General features: G+C 34.1%; 1 protein-coding gene across 1 annotated transcript; it reads right to left on the bottom strand.

Annotated features, from left to right (window-relative positions):
- Positions 1-1887: 1887 nt before the first annotated feature.
- On the bottom strand, positions 1888-23203 carry LOC117321820 (sushi, von Willebrand factor type A, EGF and pentraxin domain-containing protein 1-like). Its single transcript, XM_033876400.1, has 19 exons — positions 22957-23203; positions 22158-22370; positions 21182-21364; positions 20662-20820; positions 20014-20376; positions 19130-19291; positions 18489-18650; positions 17969-18167; positions 16681-16859; positions 16079-16243; positions 15558-15788; positions 15098-15268; positions 13223-13423; positions 11479-11751; positions 10677-10871; positions 9650-9805; positions 8798-9307; positions 8452-8560; positions 1888-7183 (listed from the first exon to the last, which is right to left on the bottom strand). The coding sequence occupies exons 1-19, from the start codon at positions 23132-23134 to the stop codon at positions 6976-6978; spliced, it is 4017 nt and encodes a 1338-aa protein (XP_033732291.1). The 5' UTR covers positions 23135-23203; the 3' UTR covers positions 1888-6975.
- Positions 23204-23444: the final 241 nt, after the last annotated feature.

Below are 23444 nucleotides of genomic sequence, written 5' to 3'. Positions count from 1 at the left end.
TTAATGATATACTCCAAAAGAGCTGAAGGATCCAACATTTTTTAAAGTGTTATATGAGACCCTAAACTTTTGTTATAAACTATAATTGCCAATTTGAATTCAAGAATTTTAATGATATACTCCAAAACGTTAACACTAAAGTCTATAGAAAAAGAGCTGTATAAAAGTTTTAATTCATCTTTGTCTCTATACCGTATCTAAGCATGTTTTTAGTACTAATGGATGTGCGTAGGCCGCACTATATTATGTAAGTAATCATAACTAATCAGCATAGACATATTGATTTTCCGCTCAGAAATTCACGTTATCGGCATTATTTCTGATTCCTGATTCTTCGCTTTTCACATTAAACATTCAGTAAAGCAACATATTTTTTCTTAAATCAGGAGATATGTCGATCCAGAAATGGTTGTCTTGTCACCATTGGTACAGAGGCTGTAAATCAGTTCATCGTAGAAACCTTCCAAGGCGAATATCAAAGTAAGTGTTCACGTTGTATATATATATCTTACTTTGTATCTCAGTTCCGGAATAATAACATTACAACTCTCTTTAACCTAGTTACCAGTATTGTCTGATATATTAAAAATGCAAATATTTGTTTTCTAAGTGTTTCTGAACATCCATAAAACATCAAGTTTTATGATAATTATTTAATTACAATAATATTACAACGGTGCTACTGCAGTAGACAAAAATAATTCTAATAACACAAAATCTTACTTGTCACTAGTTCTCATTCTGAGAATGTGACGTAGACGTATTCGGACTTGACCTAGATTTGTATGGCGCGTGTCGCCGTGACCTAGATTTGTATAGCGAGTGTCGGCGATGAAGCATAAGACGCTTACTCTTCCGGAACATCTGGTTCTTATTATCCCTGTACTTTTCAAAGGTCTCATTGTAAACCTATATCTTTATTCATAATTAACCTCTTTTTATCCATTCTGAGTTGGTATTATGGTTTCGTTATTATGTCGGTATTCTTTTTGTTTTTGTTTTGTTCTATCATAACGGTCGATTCTTAGATGGATGAAACGGCTGCATGATGCAGTTTTAAATTTAGTTACTTTACTTATCACTCAACTCACATTCAAAAAAGGCTTCTGTTTATTTTGTTGTGTCCATTAAATGTGTTTGTTATGAAGGAAAATTTACTCTAATAGATTTTTCGGATTGGTAAATTATGTAAGTGACTATAAAAATGTAATTATTGCATAATATTTGTATAAAATAAACCAACAATATCCGAATTATTCCTACGTTTTTGTGACTTGACAAAAGACAGATGTACTTCTGGAATGCACACAAACAATATGGTGTTTTACTCAGTAAGAACTGTGTACCGATATCTAAAACATTAAGAGTTACGTGCTATTTTCAGTGTTCTTTACAGGTGGAAATGATAGGAATGTCAACACGGAATACGTCTGGGATGAGTCTGGCCAACATTTCAGCTTCACCCAATGGTTCCCAGGTGAGCCGGGAAATGCCACCACTCAGAACTGTATAGTCATAAATACCCGGACTGGACTTTGGAATGATGATAGTTGTTTAGGTATTAAAAGGTTCATTTGTCAGTACAACCTGTGAGTATAGATTGTAGCCCCCATCTTATTTCAGATGTATTTTGGTTCTCATTATTTCTTATACACAATTTTATTTTCTCTTGTTCAACATAGACTTTACGTAATTAACGCACTTGATATCTATTCGCAAAGTTGTGAACTGCCATGTAAAGGGAACATAGCGGCGTTTAATGGTATATAGCAATCAAGTTATCCATTATTCTATTACCTGGCAATTAAAATTTGCTACGATATCCACATACAGAAAACAATAACAACTAAACAGAAAAAAAAAAGAAAAAAAAAACAAAGAGTGTAATGAATTAGCACCACAAGGTGACACGTTTATTACATAATATAGACACATATTTACAGTTTTATAAAAACATATACATGTATATATAAAAAAAAAAAAAAATGACAAGTACACTACTTTTACCAAATCACACTTGATATATGATAGCGGGGGATCAACACAACATCACTCGCCCATATATGTGAGTATTATTTAAACGCTATTACAAAATATTAATATCGCCTCAAACTTGATATAGAAATAGGGGTTCGGTAGAACACTGAAAAAACATCTATAAAATCCAAAAGTAAGAAAAAAAATTAACATGTTTAAACCAAACTTAACAGGTGGGAGAAGTTTCTTTTAAAAAAAACCTTTGAACTTAATAAAATTTGTTTGTCGTCAATATGGCACTTTTGAATTCCCCTACCAATGTTACCTTTGTCAGCCAATCAGGAGCCTGTCTTACAATGACGTCAACAATTTCTTAAATGAAATAAACAAATCTTATATTTCTCATTGCATAAACGAAGCCATACGTAGAGTTTGAATTTTTGTATACTCAACATACAGAAAAAACAATGAGTATTATGTATATTACAAAATGTTATATGTTGTATATATATATATATATATAAAAGGGGAAAATACACAGATTTCATGCTTGTGGCGCCGTTATATATACAAAACAGAGTCCACCTACTGAGAAATTGTTATGACCCATCTGTGGTGTGGAACGGGGTTTGAAAGCAACAAGACACGCGGTCCTGGGTAGTGTGTAAACCCATACCCTAACGCTGTAGTATGCTTCTGAACTTGGTACACATGGGAATAAAAAAAAATTATATATGTATTATTTCGTCATGAGTATTATTAAATCATTCATTTTAGATTTTGCATGTTGATTAACGAGCTTGCCGAAGATAAATTCTTCTGAAATCTGAGGTACCTTTTCGAAATTCCATGATATATGTGTTATTGTTTCTTGATGACCTTTACAAAAGGTGCACAAATTATTATCTAATGTACCGATATATAATAAATAATTGTTAATTGTAACAATTCTGTGATTTATTCTGTATTGTAGCCATTGTAGTTTGGAACTGGTACCTGGTACAGCATCTTCGCTAGCCAAGGCTTCTGATTACGTTACACTCCACGAATCTTTAATTGAGTGTATATGCATTACCTGGGCTGATTTTGGACTTATTAGAGATAGAAAGATTGAGCCGTATAATATTTTACTCCGAACCAAATGTTTGTCAGTTCTTCCTTATAAACTGAACAATATTATTGTTTAGACTCTGATGACTTCATCTTCAAACCTGTACAGCTATCTATCAATTTTAACAATGTTTTAAACAACATGAACCGTTTTTTTGGACTATGCATTATTGTACAATGTATATAACTTTTTGGTCTTTTTTTTTTATTTCATTGCTAACCCATATGTGATTTTCACTTATATTTATCTTGTATATATTGCTTGAAGTGACATTTTTATACCAGGCATCCCAAAAGGTATTTTTATAATTTATTTAGTACATCTTTAAATATTTTAATTTCAGTATTAGTTAATTCTTTTTTATTAGATAACATTTCCACCTCCGTTTCCTAATCTACTATACATGTATATCCGTCTCACCAGAGTTGCTTTAGGGGCAGTTGTAAACGATTTTAGATGCATCATTTTAAGGCCACCTTCTTAATACGTTTCTTTGATAATATCTCTTTTTACTCAGGTTTACCATTCAATAAAAAAAAAAGATTAATATATTGTTTATTTTCTTAATAATTATATTAGTTGTCAGGATTAGGAGGAGATATAAATAAATGACGGAACTGATATATTAGTAGAGTTTTGATTACAACTTTTTTACCTATTGGTTGAAGTATCCTTTTATTCCAAACCGATTTTAAAGACTTCAGTTTGGCAAGTTTTTTCAAAATTTAGTGTGATAATTCTGTGTAGATATTCATTATATTCTATGCCTAATAATGTGATGTCATTCCCCATTTTAAGTAAAACTTTGTTGTTTAAGTGTTTCACTCTATTGTTATGCTGTCAATCCATGCTAACTTTGTCTTGGAGAGTTTTAGTTTCAAAAACATTTTATTGACATATAAATGACAAACGGTTTGGACATCAAAGCTTATTTAAAGTCCTCTCCAGAATAGCATTTAACATAAAAATCTGTAACATTAAAGAGCAACGATACATTGTAAGGGAGGCAACTCCTATACAAACTGTTATATTGGTGACTTTTCTAACTAACTCTTATAAATGATGAAATGTCTGTAAAATACATATAAAACAGATCATTGGGAAATAGTTGACGCGTTGGAGTTTCCTCACCTCAACAGATAAAGACCAAAAAGTCCATTTATCTAGCCACAAGGTTATCCATTGTTGAAGCTTGAAACTCAACCACATCAAATACTTTACATTGATTGAAGTATTTTTTCAGTTATATAACATGTTTATGCATGTGTTAATCTGTGAAGTACATGCCTTTCAATTTAAACGTTGTCAAAATAGAGGACCATCTCCCCAGTGACATTAATGAATATCAGATATATTATATATGATCTTAAATATCTAAATTAAGAATATCTAACTACTTTTAAATTAAATATTACCTATATTACCAGTTGGAAATGATAATACCTACATAGTGGTACATGCTGACATATATACACACTTGCATATACACTTTTCATGAATCTGTTTCGACTAATATCAAAATTGGATACCGCAAGCAGTAGGTCTTTTCATTTCCGTTACAGTGTTCACAACATCAATTAATAAATGATTGTGAAGTCCACGTCAGATCTTTTAGTATAATGTGATTCGAGTATCTGGGAGGTTTGAGCATTATCAGAATTGTGATTCCATTTCCAGTCTATTGCCACAAGAGAATAATGTTAATTCTACTAGGGTCACCACAGGAGAATAATGTTAATTCTACTAGGTGACCCTTGTAGAGACATTATTTACAATGTAAGGAGTATAATGTTAATTTTACTATAGAGATCATTATTTACAATGTAGGTTACTACAGGAGTATAATGTTAATTTTACTATAGAGATCATTATTTACAATGTAGGTTACTACAGGAGTATAATGTTAATTTTACTATAGAGATCATTATTTACAATGTAGGTTACTACAGGAGTATAATGTTAATTTTACTATAGACATTACTACAGGAGTATAATGTTAATTTTACTATAGAGACCATTATTTACAATGTAGGTTACTACAGGAGTATAATGTTAATTTTACTATAGAGACCATTATTTACAATGTAGGTTACTACAGGTGTATAATGTTAATTTTACTATAGAGACCATTATTTACAATGTAGGTTACTACAGGAGTATAATGTTAATTTTACTATAGAGACCATTATTTACAATGTAGGTTACTACAGGAGTATAATGTTAATTTTACTATAGAGACATTATTTACAATGTAGGTTACTACAGGAGTATAATGTTAATTTTACTATAGATACCATTATTTACAATGTAGGTTACTACAGGAGTATAATGTTAATTTTACTATAGAGACATTATTTACAATGTAGGTTACTACAGGAATATAATGTTAATTTTAATATAGAGACCATTATTTACAATATAGGTTACTACAGGAGTATAATGTTAATTTTATTATAGAGACCATTATTTACAATATAGGTTACTACAGGAGTATAATGTTAATTTTACTATAGAGACCATTATTTAGGTTACTACAGGAGTATAATGTTAATTTTACTATATATACCATTATTTAGGTTACTACAGGAGTATAACGCTGATTCTGTCAAGTGATCCTTATAGAGATCATAACTGAAGTTATTACAGCAAAATCTTAGTTGACATAATATTAACATCAAGCCACCTGTAAACTAACTGACCTTTGTCGTTATGTTACTTTAGAATTGAATTGGTGATATCATTTTTTTTTGAATTGATAAACAGAGATCTGGAGCAATATTATTTAATTCATTAAACATTGGTTAAAAACACTTTTTATAGAAATTGACTGTTTGACAAAATGGGAGGTCAAATATTCTAAATGTACGGAGTGGATATCTGTCTAATGTTTGGTCATACAGATGAGGCTTAATTATTTCTTTAAAATAGAGTTTGATCATTTATGATTCATAAATCATTACTATCTTGTATTTTTTTCGTTATCTAAATCTAAAGGAACCCAGCCTAATTTTTGTATAGTATTTCGTGAGAGATACCTCTACGCAATCTTGGTATTACTCTTGCAGCTCCAAGTTGAACTGATTCATGTAGATTTTTCTGATATAACGAGGAGTATATATATATATGAGCAATGGGGTACCCCTGCTTTAATATACAACAGGAACATCATGGGACCGAGGACCGAAGTCCTGGGGTACCCCTGCGTTAATATATCTAAAAATGGATACTTATCCTTTTGTACGAACTCTTTTTTTCATATAAGTAAAGGAATGTTTAAACAAAAGGAGAAGTCTCCTTTCAATACCACAAAGCTGTAGTTTTTAGAAAAGGCATTCGCGCAAAACTCTATTTAATGCCTTGCTAATGTCACACAAAAAATATCTTAATTTTTTTAATTGATCAGGGCATTGTACTTCTCCAACAATGTTAGAGGTTTTACACGGTGAGATACTTTTGACAAGCGCCGTGTAACATCGAGGACGCAGTCGGCAAAATAATATCTGATAGAAAAAGAGCCGACCAGCGGCCTCTTATGTTATAGGAGTAGGCATTGTACATTAATGTGATAGATTGATAGATTGAGTTGGTGTACTGTATACTCTCAAGGCACTCAACATCAGGGGAATCCCCCACTGTACTGTGATTTGGACACAAAGTTGACCTGCATTGCCTGAGCACGTGAACAGTGTTAAGAAACCTGTCTCTCAATCTAGTTGTGAATTGGATAAGTGTACCATTCATTTTGACGAGTATCGTATAGCCCACAGGTTTTTTTTCAGTTACATGTATTTACTATTTTTGTTTCGTTTTTGTTGTTTTTTGTTGGGTTTTTTTTTCGGAAACAGATTGTCAGATGAAGGCATTTTTTAGAGCATTAGTCTCCTGCTTCAGAACCCAGACCTACGGGGTAAAGGCGTCAGAGAGGTGGCGCGTGGTAGTATTCCCCCTCTCTCTTCGGACGACACAACACTGGCGTACCAGGGAGGGGGCATTTGTGCAGTAACCGCAGGTGCATTGTCCGGGGAACTTGAGTGTATTCTCATATTTAGATTAATGTCCGGTCTTCGAAGGGTTCCTGATAGTGATGTTTCTGTTCTATTGAGAGAAAAAAGAAAACATTAATATTGTATGGTGCTGAACAGATGTGTTAGCTATACAGAAAATTGGTATTGGAAATGGTTCGGCTTAAGTGTGATCTAAACAGCTTATCGCAAAATAAAATTCAATATCTAATTTCTTCATATATTATATATGATATGATTTATATATTAGTGCATTATAAGCGCTGGTCAAAGTTAAGGGTCATCTATATAGCAGAATAGTGTTGAATTTCAAATACGAATAAATACCTAAAGATTTGCACAAAAAATGTGATGTAATATACCAAAATGTTTGTTTGGACATGTAGCTTCTTACAATCACCAATAATATGCTATAGATACTACCAGTTCCTTCTATAGAGTAACTTTGTGGTAAGATGTAGCATGGAATAATTCTAAGTCACGGAAGTTATCAAACCTGAAAAATAGCCATGCTGTTATGTTCACAAGTGTCTATAGCACAGGGTAGGAGCATTTGTTTGACCGGATTTTACTGTATGTACGTATAAACACTTATTTTGTTTTGACCTTGAAATGCAAATGGCGGCTGAGAATAATATTACATAAATATGGCTTAGAGGAGGCATTTCAGTTAATAACAATACTCCTATATCGTACTTTTAAGACATCTTATCATAGTAACATGAACATTTTGAAGTCAATTTGTTAAACTGGTGAGTTTGGAGCCTTTTTCAGAAATAGGCTTATTTTACCCCAAACTCAACGGTTAAACATTTTTTCATAAAAGCAGTCTTCTTGCCACATCAAGAATACTTTATATTGTCTAATAACAGCATTTTTGATGTTTTAAATACCTCCTAATATGCCATATTTGTGTGATATCATTCACGACCGCCATTTGCAATTCAAGGTCAAAATAAAAACAGCGTTTATACATATAATAACGTCAAGGCTGGTCAAACCAATGCTCGTATATTGTGCTTTAGACACTTGTGAGCAAAACGACATGGCAAGTTTGTGGAATATATGGGATACAAATGAGTTAATTATGTCCCCCTGAAACATGCATTTTTCTTACGTTTTGTTGAAATTTACAAACAGCTAACAAATTACATGTCAATAGCAAGTCCCACGATTTGCCATGATACATACTAAACGTTCATCATGTTACTTCTGTGACATTGCACCATAATAGGGATTTATAGGCCTGTAAAATATCAATGTTTTGACTGGATTTGCTGTTTAGATGCCCCTTAAGCAATCAAATAATCAATATAAATTATCCCTGAATATGTGTTTTACCTGACGGATTGTCGGTGTCTGTACATAAAGATTCCTCCTACTAGGACGGCGATGAGGATTATCAGAGTCGTAAAAAGACCGACCATTATAATGGCTATCTTTGGAAAGCCTACAACGGAACAATTTCTTGTTATAAGATATTTGTTTATCTATTTTAAAAAAATTAGGAAACCTCTTCCTTAAATTCGATATCGTTTTTAATTATTAGTGTTTAAGAACAATATACACTGTACTAATTTATTTTCATTTATTACCAACGATGATGCACATTTAGTAATGGATATGAAAATAGCTGAATTATGTAAATTATTGCGTAATAACAGTCTTATGAAGTGATTGTAGATACCTTCAGACTGTTTCTCATACACAGTATTCCCATTCAGCTTTGTCAGTTTGGCTGTTGTAGTTGATGATTTGCTTTTGGGCGTGGTTAACGTAGTTGTAGACGTGGTTGTCGAAGGTGTGGGAGTGGTTGTCCTACGTGTTGTCGCGGTTGGCGAAGGAGTGGTCGTGGTTGTCGAAGATGTGGATGTGGTTGTCGGTGTTGGAGTGGTTGTCGTACGTGTTGTCGTGGTTGGCGAAGGAGTTGTCGTGGTTGTCGAAGATGTGGATGTGGTTGTCGGTGTTGGAGTGGTTGTCACTGGCGTAGGCGGTGTTGTCGTAGGTATTGGCACAGTTGTCGTACGTGTTGGCGTGGTTGTCGAAGGAGTGGATGTGGTTGTCGTTGGTGTGGGCGTATTTGTCGTAGATGTTGTAGTGGTTGTTGTAGTTGATGTAGCTGTTGTGGTAGAATAGGTTGCTGATTCGGCTGATGAAGTTGAGACTGAAGTTGCACCGGTCGTTGTTTCAACAGAAACTACGGAAACATTATATGGCATCGATGTATATCAGTAAGGAAGCCGTATGTTTTATTTTATTGTAGCATTTCACAGTTAATGACGTTGCAGACGCGGAAGCAATTCTCTTTTTCCACAACATAAGATAAGTGTTCACGATGCTGATTAATTGGATAAAATAAAACATTAACTATTTAATTGAATAACCGTTAATTAAACAATTTTGTTTTTGTTTTCTACAATAAGTAATATCTCGATACACAAGGTCTTGCTTAAATTTTTTTTTAATTCCTTTCTAGAACATGATGAGGCAATATGGAATTATACATTCCGTGTTTGATTTGTAACTCATTACCACTTACTTGAACAGTTTTCTTCTTGTTTCATCCCGACAAACTCAGTTGTATAGCCAGTTGGACATTCATTACATATAACTTGTCCAGACTCGCTCTGGTATGTACCAAGGTCGCAAAACACACACCACGCACCATTCTGTTTTGTGCCGGGCGGACACTCCACTGCAAAGAAAAAAAAAGACGTTTCTCTATTTAAAAGAGCAACCATTTACGTGGCTTTCTTGTGATAAATTACATATCTTTGTGTTTATTCCTTAAGAAAATTCAATGAATATTTATATAGGTTGGAATACATAGCATTGTTACGAAGAACATTGCTCTCCGCAGCCATAACATTATAATTATATAATGAACGCCGTATTCATAACATGGCTACACATACCATATTTTAAAGACTGTAATCTAGCTTTTTCAAGCTCTGTCGATAAAAGATTTGACTTAAATATGTATGGCGGGTGTTGTAGATGAAAAAGACGCTTACTATTCCGGGACATCTGGTCCTATTCTGTTTGTACTTTTTCAAGCTTATCCGTCTAAATATATATTTTCGTTCAAATTTTGTCATCGATTTATCGACATGACATTTGTGAATACTCTGTGAAGCAATTCTTACGAACAGATATGAATCTTATCAATGCAATGAAGTTAATACTACTGTAAATCACTCCTCAGACATATTTAAGAATACATGAATTTGCGAACGCTGATGTAGAAATGATATAATTCGCGAATGATGAGCTTTTAGAATCATGCAAGATGCCTTTATCGGTAACCGATAGCTTGGTCGCAATTCCAAGCTGTTATTTTTGTTTAAATAATCGCGTGGGATTTGAATTAGCGATTGACTCGCCTATAAACGAAAAAATAAATCTCATGCGAAATACAAGTCATTTACAGTATCTTATTTCCCAGACAATGTACCAACATAAAAATAGTGACAGGTGAAATGAAATTCTTTACAAATCAATCAAAGGAATAATGACAAGAACAGTTTTACTGTTGTAGAAGCTACGTAACCATGTAAGATACATACCACAGGCACCATTGTCATCTATACTTCCATTGTCACAGGTCGTATGGGTTTCGATAATAAAACTTTCAGGATCAATTGTGTATGAATTGCCGTTGATGATGACACTGAAGAATGCCTCGGATGTACTGTTTATTTGGGCCTCCGTATCTTCCGATTCACGCAGTACATTGAGGTAGGTCTGTAGCTCTGAGCTTACTGGTGAACAGAGGAAACAGTAACATGTTACTGATGTCTGATTATAATACATATTGATAGTTATCAGCAATATATTCGTCTAGAGGCGCACTGATATTCTCTGCATTTTTATGTCATGTAGGTAAATTATTCTTCGTCTGTAGAGGGAATTATATATAAAATATAACAGCTGAATCAAATAGAAAATGTTTTGAAAAATTGAAGTTATATATCTATATCAGTTTATTTCAACCGGTGTGCATGGTTTTAAGTTAATATATTTTTAGCAACTATATTTGTTGATAATGATTGCAGTGGGTATTTTTTTCATTGAGTGATTTCACTTCTACTAGATGGGACATTGTTAAAATATCGAATTGCACAAGCTTTTTTGGTAATTCTTAAACCATCAGATATTTTTTAAAAGAAATTATCTATCTCCCCTGAATAATTTTATTCTTGTTTAATCGATGAAACTCATCAGCACATGTATATTTTGTATCTTGAGTAACAAGTATGCCGACAGGAGATTAACTTCATTTCACTATTGAACTTTGCTTACGTTACACATGTCAGATATTTACCTCTGGAGTAAACTTATCATTATAGTTCTGCTACAAGCACTCACTGATATTGGACTCGATGAATGCTGTTAAGTTCAAGTCTCCAATGTTTTCTAGGTCAAACACGAACGACATCTCAGCTGTCGTTCCTGTCGTGCGCTTGCGTCGCCTTTTACCACAGGTATCTGTGGTGACAGTGGCGTTACACGTCCTGTCGAGCATGCATTGAGCGTTTTCTGCGACAGAGTTAAGAGCCGCAGTTGTTGAGGTGTCACATATTAACAAAGCCGTGTACCTCGCTGACGTTCTAACTATAACGTTTCTTCCACCCGATACACCTAAACAAAAAGAAAATGTATTGAAGTATACTTGCATTAAACATCCCTGATTATACTATTTTCATTTTATTGCGCATTATTTAGATAAGTTTCGCACGCCGCGTCCAGTTGCGCCCATTGAAATGATTTTCATTTGCTTACTTTATCATAACCGTCAATGAAGGTTACCGTGGGCAAGAAGGAAGGCGCAGAATAACGATCACATGTAAACTGCTCCTCGTTTTGCCGAGTGGCCACGAAGATAACTCATTCTAACATACATTTTCACCAGTAAGTTGGAGTTACAACTACCAGACATTTGTTGAACTTGCATCGTTAGAAGTGCTTTAAGACACGTATTTGTTCATATTTTTTAAAATTATGTCATTATCTTTTAAAAGGTTATAAGGAGGCAAAAAGCAGGATGTTGTTTTTAAAAAAAACTTGTTACTGATGTTCGCAATAACTTTGCCTTTGTACAAGTAGTATATGACATGCTGTATACAGGGTATAGATATATGTAGTATACAAAGCTAAGATACATGTAACATACAGGATATAGATTAATGAATTATACAAAGTATATATACGTGTAGTATACAAAGTATAGATACATGTAGTATACAAAGTATAGATACATGTAGTATACAAAGTATAGATACATGTAGTTTACAAAGTATAGATACATGTAGTATACAAAGTAAAGATACATGTAGTATACAGGGTATAGATACATGTAGTATACAGGGTATAGATACATGTAGTATACAAAGTATAGATACATGTAGTTTACAAAGTATAGATACATGTAGTATACAAAGTATAGATACATGTAGTTTTCAAAGTATAGATACATGTAGTATACAAAGTATAGATACGTGTAGTATACAGGATAGATACATGTAGTATACAAAGTATAGATACATGTAGTATACAAAGTATAGATACATGTAGTATACAAAGTATAGATACATGTAGTTTACAAAGTATAGATACATGTAGTATACAAAGTATAGATACATGTAGTATACAAAGTATAGATACATATAGTTTACAAAGTAAAGATACATGTAGTATACAAAGTATAGATACATATAGTTTATAAAGTATAGATACATGTAGTATACAAAGTATAGATACATATAGTTTATAAAGTATAGATACATGTAGTATACAAAGTATAGATACATGTAGTATACAACGTATAGTTACATGTACAATGTGGTTTACAAAGTATAGTTACATGTAGTTTAAGGGTTAAGATACATGTTTTATACTAGGTATAGATACATGTAGTGTAAAAAGTTTAGATACATTTTGAACACAGATTATGAAATACATTTAATATATAAAGATTAGATACGTGTTGTGTACAGGGTATAAACAACATGTAGTATACAAAGTACAGATTCATGATTCAAGAAAAAAATATGTTTCTGCCGATACACGCTAACCTCATATGGTTCAAACTTTGTCTGCATTAGCAACTTACGTCCACAGTTCGGCGGAATCCCGTTCCATTCGTATGATGTGTTTTTTCCGCATTCGTAGTAATCCAATGGTGGAGTTGAGAGTGGGAACCCGTAGCCTGCCTCACACGTCAGGTTACACCTGATGTAGTCTTGCTCAGTGTCGCAGTGATCTGTAACTGCTTTCCGTACTGGGAGAAGCCAGAGTCCGACAGATTCACAAGCTGTGGAACACAGAGACAAACAAAAGTATTGTTAGTGTCATGTTCATGATTTATCATCAGTCTATGTACAAGGGTCCGATAGGCCCGTATCGCTCACCTGCTATAAAGTGACCATTTGTATACGTAAACGTAATTAAGATGAAGTGTATCAGAGACCAGATATAAGATCTCAGGGTCTAGCAGTTATTTGAAAAAAGGTGTCTTTGAAATATTTTAGCTAATTTAACACTTTCAAACTTAAACTATGGTCATGGTCATTCATTTGAACAAACTTCCTAGCCTTCACCAAAGAACGCTACACGCCAATTATCAGATCTCTGGAACTTTTGGTTATTGAAAATAAGTCATAAAAACCCCTTGGTCTATCTAATCAATGTGGCCTTGAATGTACGCCAATATCATTCATTTGAACAAACTTTGTAGCCCTTCACACCTTGAATGTAGGTCAAGGACAGTCATTCATTTGAACCAACTTGGTAGCCTTTTAGCTCAGCATGCTACAGATTCATTACGCCGCGCCACGGCATAAGCTCAATTGCCCTTCAGGGAGGTGAGCGATAAACGAAAACGATTATTAGCAAACATTTAAAAGTGAAAAGCCGTTAGGAATAAGCGTTGAAACTCTCTAGGATAAAAGATACATGACAACACTTTAGGATACATTGAATCATAAAAGAATGATATGAATGTCGAACTCTCTGGGATAAAGTCCAAATAGTGAACTCTCTAGGATAAATTTTACATGACAACTTAAAATAATCATACAAAAGACACAAGGTATTAGTTCCGTTCAATACAAAATGAGAGCTAGATGAGTAGAGCAATACACGAACTAAACTGCGACATTCCTTCTAGGACACGTCTGTGACGGTAAGGACTTGAAGTGTTGATACTAAGGAAGCGAATTAAGAAACCAAAATCGGCAGAAATATCAAAAAACAGATATTTGAGCTCTCTCTCTCTCTCTCTCTCTCTCTCTCTCTCTCTCTCTCAAAAAAAGGCGGATAAACCTACAAATAAAAGTTAAGTAAACTCACAATGACATTGTTCAGTGTTACAAACTCACATGGACATTATTCAGTATTACAAAATCACATGGACATTGTTCAGTATTACAAACTCACAACGACATTGATCAGTATTACAAACTCATAATGACATTGTTCATTGTTACGAACTCACATGGACATTGTTCAGTGTTACAAACTCACATAGACATTGTTGAGTATTACAAACTCACATGAACATTGTTCAGTGTTACAAACTCACATGGACATTGTTCAGTGTTACGAACTCACATGGACATTGTTCAGTGTTACAAACTCACATGGACATTGTTCAGTGTTACGAACTCACATGGACACTGTTCAGTGTTACAAACTCACATGGACATTGTTCAGTGTTACAAACTCACATGGACATTGTCCAGTGTTACAAACTCACATGGACATTGTCAGTGTTACAAACTCACATGGACATTGTTCATTGTTACGAACTCACATGGACATTGTCCAGTGTTACAAACTCACATGGACATTGTTCAGTGTTACAAACTCACATGGACATTGTTCAGTGTTACAAACACACATGGACATTGTTCAGTGTTACAAACACACATGGACATTGTTAAGTATTACAAACTCACAATTACATTGATCAGGGTTACAAACTCACAAGGACATTGTTCAGTGTTACAAAGTCGAGTTTCCTTGTCACTTCCGCTGCAGTCGTTTCCGTCTGGTCCTGGTGGAGGGTTTGAACAGGTACGAATTCTAGTTTGTTGCCCAGTATTACATGTAACGTTGCAAAGGAACCAGTCACTCCAGTCGGTCCATTGGCCATGAACTGTTTAATTTAGCATGCATTTATAAAATAACCATACAATAACGTGTTCCCAATAGACTTTTCCATGTAATTTTATTGATATGTATTCAAAAACGTTTTATATTAGATGTACATGTTCAAATTAAACGTTCATTATACTATCTTTTATACTAAATTGTACATACTTTACTTATACATGTTTTTAAATAGCATTTCTTCCCTTTTAAAATGGAGGAAAAAGACAGAAATATGAGCCGATTTGACAACAAAACAACCTTGATGACTTGGAAACGTAAATCAAATGTCTTACCGATCTGCTCGTCGCATAGTTCTCCTTTGTAGTCACCTACACACTGACAAGTATAGTTCCAGGCTTGATTTTGACAGACAGCTCCATTTTCACAAGCATTGTCTAGACAAAAGTCAGGCGGGGTATCGCAGTTGATGCCCGTGTATCCACCAATGCAAGTACAGTTGTACGTGTTCAAAAGGTTCTCGCACTCGTGGACGCCACATGGGTTACTGGCGCATTCGTCAACAGCTGGAGAAGAAATCATCATCATCATCATCATCATCACTAGCAGCAGCAGCAGCAGCAGAATGTATGTACAGCTGCTGCTTTTGCGAATGCAAATTCACAGTCTTGAGTGGCTAGTAACAACTTCTTTTATGGAGCTCTTGAGCATGTAGTATGTATCTACTGATCACGGTAGGGTCTATCAGTATATATCAATATATATCAGTATATATATTCCGAGTAAGACTGTATACATTTTAATGTTGGTTAATGGTTTAGGAACGGTTGATACGATATCGGTATTCAAAACTTACCGTCACATTTTGACGGAGTATCCAGAAGAACTCCATCTTGACCTTTAAAATTTTCCATACTATAGATAGCACCAACGTAATCTTGAGTACATGTTTGTTTGTCAGCTTGTATTTCAGCATTAGACCTTTTCGTGTCAGTCATTCGAAACCCAGATAGTATGCATTCTGTAAAAACATACCAAGTGACATGCTATTAGTTGAAGCAAAAAGCACTAGGCTGTCGTGTCTGATTCAGCGAAGACATATTCTTCATATAGAAAAGAGAACTTTTCTACATTAACTAGTTTTCCTCGAAACGTTCTCAAAATGATGAGGCGGGCGTATTGCTCGCCAATCCTCGTTTCATTCAATGTTTCAAGCGAACAATTAAATACTTGTTGTAACGTTCTCGTGCATTGCCTAAATCAAACGACACTTATCAATGCACCCAAAAGCATGCATATAAGATTAATGATATTTTCACGCATTTGATATTGCAGCGATATTTCACCTACCAGCAATATTTCACCTACCAGCGATATTTCACCTACCAGCGATATTTCACCTACCAGCAATATTTCACCTACCAGCAATATTTCACCTACCAGCGATATTTCACCTACCAGCAATATTTCCATTTTCTGTAGTTATTTCGACTCGTGTGCCTGCCGTTACTACATTCCCTATCACAGCAACAGATGCAATGTATTCGCCATTTACCAGCAGCTCTGCCTGCCCGACAGTCTCCTCCCACCTGATAGTCACGTGTGTCCAGGCGTCCAACGTCACTTGGTATGATGACCTTGAAAAAAGATTAGTTCTGTATGAGAAAAAAGTGGCCAAATATCATAGACACAATAAGAGGATATATGTTAACACGATAACGTTTACTAGGAATCGTCGATGCTTGTTTCGTTTGTTTTTCTCCATTCTGAATTCTGATCGACGATGAATCCGTCATATTGTTAGTTATATTCCATGTGTTACTTTCGTACACAGTTCATGCCTTCTTTCTTACGCATCATTTTAGAAGCAAATGTTAGGAAGTAAAAAGTGTAAACATTACTATCAAATTGCAAAGTCAAAAAAAAAGTTAATTACATATCACACTGATAAGTCAGTTTAGTTTGAAATGAAAAAGAGGTTTCAATTTTCAATATGCTTTATTTCTATATGACAGAGCTATTTTTAAAGGTTTAACCATTCTGGTAAAATCAAAGTAAGACAACAGAAAATGATAAACGATATACTGAATGCTGTATTATCATCAGGCATTACATATACGTTGTACAAATAATCAATACTAACACCAAAGTTGTAATTGTTATTGTTAACATAATACTTCATTTCCCGAAGGTTGTTGTTTCATAAAACACGCAGCCCTCCTCTTTAAGGCTCACTAAGTTAGTTGAGAGTGTCTTACTTGATGACAGAAATTGTGATTGTACATTATTTGTATTGTACTTTAAAAGTCCAAATGTATCTATACAACATTACACTCAAATTTTATGCAAATACAAAAAATGTACTCAAAATGTAATTTCGTGATGAAAACGTAATCATGATATTGTTATTGTATTAACAAACAAACACAAAATGTGAAGCATGATCTCTTCCTGAGATTAATAGCTTAGACTACGTCCCACCCTATTGATTTCATTATAATAACAAAATTTCGAATGATTTATACATTTTATGTCGAAGTTGTCACAGTTATTGTGTGACCACCAGCTATTACAAAGTTTCAAATATCTAATTTCTCACAATTACTGTTCATACTAATGGAACACATTGTAGTTTTAATAATTGAAGTTTTAGGACGTTAAATATTACAAATATGGCTGTTGCTTAAGTCTTGTAAATCAAGTGTTTAGTTAGTGAATATTAACAAGTGTTATATAAGTTTATTACCCAAACATTTCCATTGTTTGATAATCTGTTATCTTTAACACCTCAGCAGTAGCTGTACTGTTTACAAGGTAAATTGTTGGCTTTAAGGCACTTCCGGTTGGGCATTTCAGCCAGAACATCATCGAGAATGCAGACAGCGACGACGTTAAGCTTGGGAATGTGATATTTATTGCAGGCAACCCAAATATGACATCAAAACCTTCACAAATAAAACATACGAGATAACAAGCCAATATTATTCCTACATAAAATATATTTGGTATTGGAAGGGATCTTAATTTAGGAAAAGGAAAAGGTACTTTATTGAAGGAAATGCTTTGATATAGGACAGGTATTTATTCTTGGGATTTGTCTTTTGATTTCAATAATATCATTGAAACAGTCTAACAAATATTTTCAATTATTTAATTACCCCTTTTTCGTAAATATGTATATTAAATCTATTACAAGACGCTTATTCACTTCATACTTTAAGTAGTATTCTATATCAACAATCGCTATTCATCATTGACTGACGTACCGAGACATGAAGATGAAGATTTCGCCCCTCGACTGACAGTTGTTGTACCGACACTACAGTTATTACATTCTGTGCTGTGTTTGGCAGACTGATAGGTACCAATGGCACAGCTAGTACAGGGGATTACTCCATTGTCTGAGTATGTACCGGCATCACAAACCTCTGGGAATTATATAGTAAAACACATTCATAATGTAACACATCTCAGTATGTGGTAATAAATGCGATTTTTTTTCCTGCAGACTTCTAATGCCTTTTACCGTCTGAGTTGTAAAACGTCAATTTCAGAAGTGAAATAATCCAGTATTTTTGTTATTTCCACATCATGTATTATAACAGAAAAGAGGCATTTTGATTGCATTGCAGCTGCACAAAATTCTACCAAATTGATTATATAACGCACATATCAAATACTGTATCTCTAATACTGTAAAAGTACTTATTTTAGCGGTAATCTTACTTTCGCGTTTTTTTATTGCTTTTTTTTTTGTTTTTGTGCTGGACGCATTCCGCTTAATCATGATTTCGCTAATTGTACTTTATCCACATTGGTATCTTCTATGACAAGCATTTAAAAGGATAAGCGTATTATGCCAAACAAATCTACGTTAAAACTAGGGTTGTGAATTGAAACTACTTACGAAAGCACTCTGTGACATTTTTCCGTCTAGTTTCTTTAGTAGACATGTCAGAAGGACAGGGTTTACACGTGGTTTGGTGACTCTCGTCCTGGTATGTTCCTATAGGACACACCACACAGTCGTCTATCGTCGAGTTGAAGTATTTACCTGTGGCGCATCCCTCTTTGACCATAAAACATCACAATTACTAGTCATTATTCACACAATGCTATCCTTGTGTTCTATGTCTATATTGAAAAGTATTTAAAAAGAATTGCTTCTATCCACATCTTGCAAATATGCAAACAACTACTACAGAAATCCCCACAACATTTTTATTCATTTATGTCGTTATCATTATTCATATGTATACTTTTTTGTGAGCTATTTTACAACTTTTACACATGTATAACGTGTTTTATTTGACAAACGTCAGAGCCAGAAGGTGATATCATGTATTTGTGATACATTAAGAAATATCAAAATGGGACTTAATTCTAAATTTCTTCTTGAGAACACATGATTGTTTGGGGCTGATCCCATGGCTCTGTTCTGACAACTCTAAAAAAAAATTCTTAGGGAAATCAAATATTTCTATAAATAATCATAATAATTCTTAATCCTTTCTAGCATATACCTCCTCAATAAGCTAATCAAGATGTATTAATGTGTTTCTTAATTTAGAATTTGTTTTCATAACATTAAGCTATTATATTATAGATGATATTGAATGGCTTCTCGTTTTATATAGTATATAATTCACGAGAATGACAGAATATCGATATTTTCACGAGTTCGAAACTTTTATTTTCACTGCAAAACTGGTATTTTCACTGCTTATTGCTGCAGTGAAAATAAAGGTTTTATTAGTTTGATAAATTTCTGTATTTCACTAACATACCTACCACAGTTTTCATAACCATCGGCATACGATGGGATTTCGTACGCCCGACAGGTTATCGACGGCCAAGGATCGGCAACGACATCTGGTGACGGCGTAAGTCCTCCATACTCAAATCGACCACCTGCTTTACCAGCCTCTTCTTCTAATGCACCAATTACCGCCAACAGAAGGTTATCATTGTAGTCTAAAGACCTCCCTTCTTGCCATGGAAATTCCACATTGAAATCAATTTTGATGACATAAACTGGGCTACGTTTATTTCTGAAATTTTTAGAAGGAGCGACGAACGACATCCCTCGAAGACTCTTCTTTTTCCTTCTTGTCAAGGCACCACACGTGACGACGACATCGTTAACAGAACACCCTGGAAGTATTGGCTATATGTACTGTATCATACTACAAAAAATTGAATATCGTATATAAATATCTGCACACCAATCTTTCTATTAAGTACAAATGTATATTTGATCATACTATTTGACTTTTGCAAAAAAAAAACAACATTGTATCAGAATAAAATTTTGACAAAACATTAAAAAAATGAAGGCATTATATATAAAACAGGCATTCAACGTTTCAGTTCGAATCAATCTAAAATATATTTTACTATTTTACTTTAGGTGAAGCAACGGCTATTTTAGCTACATACCAGATTGTGCGCAAACATTATTCCATCCAGTAGCGATCATATCTTCCAAAACTGTTATAAAGTTTGTTTTAAGCTCCTCCTGCACAGAAGCATTGTTGCAGTCACCAACGAAGTAGTGCATTTCACCCCCTATTACATTTGAAATTGGAACTTGTCGCCCTATAAAACGTAAAAAATATTTCGTAAATTAAACAGAATTCTATCTAAAGGACCTCTGACAACAAAGTTGCGTATCAAAAACCATCACCTCTTAACGATGTTTATTGCAAACATACGAACATTCATAATGATTGCAATCAAACCAGCTTAAAGGCCGGCAGCACATTATAAACCTAGTTATTCCCCCTATGTTACACATAATATGGTATTAGGACTTATATATCAAGGCCTTCTGTCTATAATCATTTCTTCTTCTTCTTCTTCATCTTCTTCTTCTTCTTCTTCTTTGAGTGTTATTTATAGATATGATATGCAGTTTATTGTAAAAGTAAATTGTTATTAATTGATATGTAGTATGTACCTGTACAGTCGTCTACCGCCGCAGGGTCCCACTTCTGAGCGTTTGTACATATGTATGTTTGTCCAGGCGACACACCTCGAGGATATCCGGAATTAACATTACAGGATTGCCGACAGTAGTAATTAGCAGCGGTAGTGCAGGCTAAGGCACCGTTTAGGGGCGGTGTGAGCTCCGGACATTTATCTATAATGAAATGAAACGTTGATGTTTTAACTGATACGTCATGTAAAAATGTAAGAGTATCATTAAATGATTCAGAAATTAAACAGATATGGGACATATATAGACAAAATATCTCCCCGTGGTTACTGAATTGTACCTGTACTTGGTATGTTTTATTTGAAATTTACAACTCTCACTAGAATGCAAATAAAGTTACATATCGGATGATCCAAAATCAAATAATTATGTTACGACCTAACATTGGAGAATAAAAGGTACCTAAATTGGTGTTTTATAGAGTAAAGACATTTAGACTTTCTAGGACTCGGTGTTATAGTTTAAAAAAAAAATATTTTGCGGTTGGTTTGGTGCCTTTTTAATGTTATTTTGATAGATGTGTAATTCGTTGAATTTATTTTCTCTAATTTGTTTTGCTACAGTCCTAAATAATACAATTTTACGAACTATTCTTTTATTTCAATATTTCCTTACAAATTTTTAAAATATGCATTCGTAGATTTGCCTGTTCATTTACAATGAATATATGTTGTTTACAGAAATGATCAGAGAAACAATATATTCCATTAATGCAGCCGTTCCACAATCCGGAACAGAGATGAATAAATGGTAACAATATATACAAATCATACAGGATATTGACACATTTTAATACAGTATAAACAAACATTGATTAGTCTTACTTTCGTAACGTTGGTTAATACACGTACATTAATTATGCCTCTATCGAGATGGTTATCACATACCGTCATATTGTATTTATAACATAACTTCAATGGACAATAAAGAATCGTACCATTACATTCAGGCTGTGGCCCTTCGCCCCAGTCCCATGTCGCCTTGTCACTAGTTCCTTCACGTTCACATGTGAGGCTCGTATTTCCTATAATGTCATAGTTTCGGGTACAAGAAATATTACACTCGATTCCGTACGTGTACGCTGTCCCAGGGCAGTCTACTTGTATGAGTTCGTCGTCAAATAAATCATTAGGAGGATCGCATTCCAATTCTGTAAGGAATTAAGACCTTTTGACATTAAATCATATTCCTTGGTACAACAACATGATTTGATATTTATTTCGTAAAAATATACCACAATAACGATTAGAAGGTTACACCAAAGTGTAAACACTCGAGGAAAAATATAAATACAAGGTTGATAACGAGAGCATACATCAAAATAATCTGTTCATCCACAGGATATTCTTTATCAAATATGTAAAACGGCAATGTTCGTAATCAATCTATCGAGAATTGAAGAAGCCTTCCTCTTCTTGTTTAAGATGATACATTGTATAAAAATCTATTTTTTCAATGGTATACAGTTGTATTTCTTGGTACAACAAAAGCTCAATTTGAACATGCATCTATGGTATTGAACACACGTACATCAAAATACAAATATGATAATAAACCATACCATTGTAAGATTAAGAATCTAATGTTCAATATCATATTAGTGTTAGTGTTAGATTTTGTAACCATGTTAAGAGTATAGGTTAAATGGTTTGCAGGTTGTTAAAACTTGGTGTTAACCTCATTCCATGTCAACAATTGTTTAAAGTTAAATATATCAATATTTACAGAATACATACGCTCTACAACCACTGTGAACGAACAGCTGGGAGACTCATTGCCTTGGTCATCACGAGCCACAAAACTTATCAAGTGAGATCCAACGGCGAATTCACTCCCTGATGCAGCACCTAAGGTCTGCACTATAGTGACGCTCCCCGAGTTATCGGTAGCGTTCAAGGATGACCATGTGACCATAGCTGAGTTCTGACCTCTCTTTGCGTACACTTGTATTGGACTTGATGGACATTCAGTGAAGCGGGGTGCACGGATGTCTGCAAAATGATTGGATATATTGTTGTCAGGCATAAATAATGAAATTCATACTAGTTTGAATATAAGACATTAAAGGATTATTGTTATGTAATATGATTAGCCTTTTGTGAAGCACCTCTTTCGGACGTCTAGAATGAGTTAGCTCCCGTTCGTTCCATTACAAGTAGGCCTAACAGCTATATATTAACATATAAAAGTGCAAAGCTGCAGGATTCCAGTCCGTCCTACACGT

This window comes from Pecten maximus, chromosome 2, assembly GCF_902652985.1.
Source record: "Pecten maximus chromosome 2, xPecMax1.1, whole genome shotgun sequence".
Lineage (NCBI taxonomy): Eukaryota > Metazoa > Mollusca > Bivalvia > Pectinida > Pectinidae > Pecten > Pecten maximus.
Note: the sequence above shows the minus strand (reverse complement) of the source record. Positions and strands in the feature narration are given on the sequence as shown.

Bases quoted from the DNA above. Each gene is read 5' to 3' on its own strand.
- LOC117321820 (XM_033876400.1), bottom strand. From the start codon at position 23,134: ATGGTCACATGGTCATCCTTGAACGCTACCGATAACTCGGGGAGCGTC. The intron at 18,651-19,129 runs GTAAGTAGTTTC...TATAATTCCCAG, and splicing joins AAATGTCACAGAGTGCTTTC to AGGTTTGTGATGCCGGTACA. The intron at 8,561-8,797 runs GTATCTACAATC...GTTCCGTTGTAG, and splicing joins GTATGAGAAACAGTCTGAAG to GCTTTCCAAAGATAGCCATT.